The sequence below is a fragment of the Morchella sextelata genome (assembly GCF_020137385.1).
Source record: "Morchella sextelata strain SCLS chromosome Unknown scls_1, whole genome shotgun sequence".
Taxonomy (NCBI): domain Eukaryota; kingdom Fungi; phylum Ascomycota; class Pezizomycetes; order Pezizales; family Morchellaceae; genus Morchella; species Morchella sextelata.
This window is the reverse complement of record NW_025408616.1, coordinates 3,519,857-3,524,489: the sequence shown is the minus strand read 5'-3', so window position 1 is coordinate 3,524,489 and position 4,633 is coordinate 3,519,857. Positions and strand designations below refer to the sequence as shown.

General features: G+C 46.0%; 2 protein-coding genes across 2 annotated transcripts; both read right to left on the bottom strand.

Annotated features, from left to right (window-relative positions):
- On the bottom strand, window positions 1-168 carry H6S33_000921 (uncharacterized protein; the record flags this gene model as incomplete). The annotated part of the gene is made up of 1 exon (XM_044832352.1): window positions 1-168. The coding sequence occupies one exon, from the start codon at window positions 166-168 to the stop codon at window positions 1-3; it is 168 nt and encodes a 55-aa protein (XP_044700480.1).
- Window positions 169-2,595: 2,427 nt separating this feature from the next.
- H6S33_000920 (uncharacterized protein) lies at window positions 2,596-4,424 on the bottom strand (the record flags this gene model as incomplete). The annotated part of the gene is made up of 12 exons (XM_044832351.1): window positions 2,596-2,656; window positions 2,737-2,746; window positions 2,900-2,924; window positions 2,989-3,059; window positions 3,283-3,366; window positions 3,448-3,457; window positions 3,645-3,652; window positions 3,711-3,718; window positions 3,759-3,810; window positions 3,888-3,943; window positions 4,085-4,186; window positions 4,285-4,424. 12 exons carry the CDS (start codon window positions 4,422-4,424, stop codon window positions 2,596-2,598), a joined length of 627 nt encoding a protein of 208 aa, XP_044700479.1.
- Window positions 4,425-4,633: the final 209 nt, after the last annotated feature.

The following is a 4,633-nucleotide window of genomic DNA, read 5'->3' as shown; positions in this document are numbered from 1 at the left end:
CTAGAGCCCGAGCCCGGAGGCGTCGTCCCGCGCGGCCGCAATCTTCAATGGCCGGTTCAGATGCCGCTTCTGCTGTGGTTGAGACTTGCGATAACTCTCTAGAGCCTCAGCTCGCGGGTTTGCGGAAGCAGCAGCGGGAGGGGAGGGAAGGAGAAGGAGGGTGCGCATGCCGGCTCAAGAATCGAGCCGCCGCCAGGCCGGGCCCGCCGAACGATACTACCATCTGCCGGGTCCGCCGACCAGCCCGATAGTCCTGCCCGCGCCAGCCAGGAATAGGGGTAAATGTTTTGTAACGACCCCGATTTTGTCTTTCCCAAGGGCCGTTACTTGGAATACGTCTATTACGACATTTTCTGGATTCGTAGATAAACGGCCGGCTGGAGCGATTCAAAAATCCGGCATATAACCTCGTTGGATCTAGACACTACAAAATATTTTTACCATTGGCAACCATTGGCATTGATGTCAGTTGAGTCTGCAATTCCCCTACCGCGCAAAGATTGTTTACGATTTTTCCATAGCCATGAGATCACCGTAATATAATGAATTAAGTGAATTAAACAAAAAAAAAAAAAAGATCACCGTAGTTGGCGTCATGAGTTATCACTCGTTTGACTTGTCCTCCTTGCATTCGGCCCGACAATTACGCCCGATGATCGATTAGCCATTAGGGATTCTATTCTGGACATTTCAATATTTCTAGAGTTCCGGTCAGATGATAATATTAGTATCTACTATATCCGGGAACCACCGGCCTGCCGGGTGTCCGCCCTCGAATACGATGAACACACAGCGCGCAGAACAACGAATCGAGAGATTCCCCGGATCTATAACGACCGCTCCTATAACTTCGTCCGCGCAGTTGCCCTTTCTCCAGAGCCCGGGCGGGAGTCTGCATCCCGGGATTCGGCGGGATCCACGGTAATGACCGCGCAGTGTACGTGCCCACATGTGAAAACCGGCGACTCGCCATTCAGACAGCCCCCCAAAAGCCAGGTCGCTTTCATCTCAACTTCCCAACCGTCCTGCAGCACTGACGGCCGGCTGTAGGCCTCATCTCGATCGCCCCCCGCCCCACGCCCCGCACGATGCCTGCAATGCTGACAGCCCTCCCTGACCATGCGGGTTGTGTCAGCGCAGTAAGGATCACCCTGTCCCCGCCATGTCGTGTCGAGAAACTTTCTTTCAACCACTGGTGGCTAATATAACATCTGCCGCCAGAGCCTATGGTTTTGTTTCTTTATGTGTACATACTTACATATTTGAAACACAAGGCGGGGGAGAGGGGGGAGCATCGGGTTTCCTCGTAATAAGTTCTTCAGAGAAAGAATAAATGCGGATATAGGTAGGTACCAGTCAATCGATCCAGCTGGCCAGTGCGGGTGCAGGTGTGTGTGTGTTGGGTCGAAAAGCTGCAGCCTTATCTGTAATCTTAAGGGACGAAAGCAAAACTTACGTATGATCACTCTCACTATATCATAGAAGATCTATTGAAACCGCCTGCAGGAACCTGTGAGATTTCCCTCTCCCCCGCCCCGCGCAGCTGCTATTTTGCCCCACTTAGATAATAATGCCTTGTATGCGTTTGACAATAGCCAGAAAGCACTATAGCTTAACGTATCACCGCACGTGGGTAGGCTCAAATGCGCTTCATCAGGAAGTTCGCCGCGCACATGTGCCCAATAGATAATATAATATATATAGCTAATAAGCTTTTTGGTGTAGCCCCGGGCAGGCGGGTCGTAGGCGCGCTTGAAGAGATTTTTAGGTTAATTCTCCGGGGGAGCCTTGGTATGTACTCGGGGCAGGCATGAAGAACCTGAAAATGACTTTTTATGGTAACGACCTCTGATTCGCGGCTGGCGAAAAGCTACACCAAATTGAGCCCCTGCTTGCAGCTTGCATTTTCAGGTTCTTATTGCCTGCCCCGAGTAGTAGTATATTTAATACGTGGTCGGCTATGATAAAGAAATTCTCCGGCGCGCAGAGACTATTGGATGCGGTGCATGCCAGTATGGCGTTGGCCGGCCGTGGTCATTGGCTAGGCCGCGCGGAGGCTTGATTTCAAGTATATGGGATGAACGATGAACCTTGAGCTATCTTGTGGAACATCCACTGTAATTCTCTCATGTCAGCCTTGATTCCGGACTGGCCAGTTGTAGTTGCTTTGTTGACTGACTGAGTATCTGGTAGCAAATGGTCGTGCGCAACGGCCCTAAAGTGCTAGACCCAAGCCTAAAGCTCTAGAACCTACCAAGCAATGTCCAAGAGCAGAGTTTGAAACCGCGGGGTGAAGCTAAAAACCAATGATATATTCCCAATCTAGAATATAAAGTTAGATTGAAACATCTCGATCCTGGTCAATACTTTAAATGTTTAGGTTACGTATACGAAGCTTAACTAAGCGTTTCATCTAATTGTTGAGTAACCTAATTAGCTAACAGAGTTGATGTCAAACCTCGCGCCTACCTAGTTTCCCGGAGATATATGGGGGATATTCCAGGACCGGGGTGTGTGTTCCTTTCTGTCTTCTTCAATCGACGAGAGGCGTAATTATAGTTTGCGTCTATGTTTTAATTCCCCGCTTAATCACGCTTATTCAGCCTTAAGAGGCCGGCGGCCAATATTCAAATTTCGATGGTCCATAGGTAGAATACTAATATAAATCCTAATTAATCAGTTATGTAAGCTGTAATGGGGGTAGCGAGGCATACATAGTACATACAGTGTACCTACATGTACTGGACTGGTAAAAAAGAATTAACTGCCGCACCCGGGCTCGGAATATATTGCCCGGCTCCGTAACATGTAGGTACGGCACTCTAAACAAAACAGAATGCGGAAAAGCTCGAGCCCGCCCTGCATATGTTCTTACCGAGCCTTATCGAGTTTTTCCTACCGGCAGAATGCGCTACCCTATAATGCTTGAAATTATTAGCATGCATGGTTAAATCGGTTAGAATATTATTGGTTAGAGAATTCGTTTACCACAACGGAATGTCGCCCAATTAAGAATATACATGGGGCAACTATATCAAGCAGAGGTATTCTCTGAAGATCTATACTTTATAATACTGTTCCGGAACATCTGCTCATGCCTGGTCCCGGCATTACCTTTGGGATACATTGGAAAGCCCGGTCTATAAAACCGGTGATATAGATATTCAGATAGATAAAAGGAATTTTAAAACGCAAACTGCAAGCAGGGATTTGAGTTGTAGGGGTCTCGAGCAAAGAAACCGGAAATATTAACTGTCATAATATTTGAGTCTTTTTGCTTACCCCTAGAATTATAGCTAGTCTCGGGAGACTCAGGCACCGGTGGCAGGATTTCTCTCTGATTGGTGGTTGAGGGTGACCCTGTTTCTATGAGAGTGTGAGTAGGGTCTTTGTGTAAAGGCTCTAATAATTTGATCTATCATGCTTTTGAATTGAGGCAATACTCACGCGTTAAATCCTGAGAATTCTTGGTAGCAACGGCCTCATAAAATTTCCCAGGACTTTGCTAACGCGTGAGTATGGTCATTGTGTAAATAGATGGTAATTGCGTAAATAGAGCTAATTCCATTTTCCGTTAACTTTATCGATGCCAGATTTTTCTTAAGAGAGTCCTGAAAATATCCTTGTCAATTAGAGTAATCGACCCTTGAATCTTATACTGCATTTAGTTATCATATAATCCACGAACGGACAATAACAGGAAAACTCACATATGATCCTGAAGCACCAAGCTGGTTATTAGCAATCAGTGTACTTACTTCGATCTTATACTGCATTTAGGCGCTATCATGTGATTTAAGAACGGATAAACTGTAATAATGTCAGAAAAACTCACATACGAACCTAAAGTACCAAGCGGGTTATTGACAATTAGTGTAACTACTCACCGTAGGCATGAAATATCTGAAAATATAGCTGTGATGCATTGGTGTACTTTTTACTTCTACCCCAATAGCAATTACATATCAGAGCTTGTATTTTCGGGTACTTGTTACCTGTCCCGGGTACATGTAAATACATGTACTCATGGTCCATATGGTTCACATAGTACTTAAGTTGCGATATATATCAAATCTAGTAGTACCGATTGAAAAATCCGACGGCTAACGGTGCGCCCCAGCAAGCTCCCGGTGTAATCCCGTTGTAGTACAAATCAGCCATACGATATCGATGTGCAAGAGGTAATCTTGTTCCCAGACCTCAGTCAGACTCAGCTTGTCCGCACGTAAATATCAACTGAAAACAGCTTGGGCACAAGCTAGATTGTGTTAATGGTACGCAAACCTGGCCGGGCGCGCTTGGAAACGTTTTGCAGTCGCCATATGAATTCGCCTGTTCTGGACCCCCTTCTTCTCATTGGTGATTATGAGCTCCAAGTAGGAACTGGTATTCCTATACTCATGAGTATATCGCATATACGCCATTTTCTTATGGCTATATAGTCTCATGATAATATTAGAGCACTCATATGCACTGCCGAATCTATAATGCTGGGATACACCAGAACCCCGGAATCACAAATCTGGTGATATAATGTCAGCATGCGCGCCTTGTGCGATTCGAAGTGCAACACTCCCAGTAGGATGGTGGAAACATAAACATAAGATTATTATGAGATAAATTGCTTGAATAG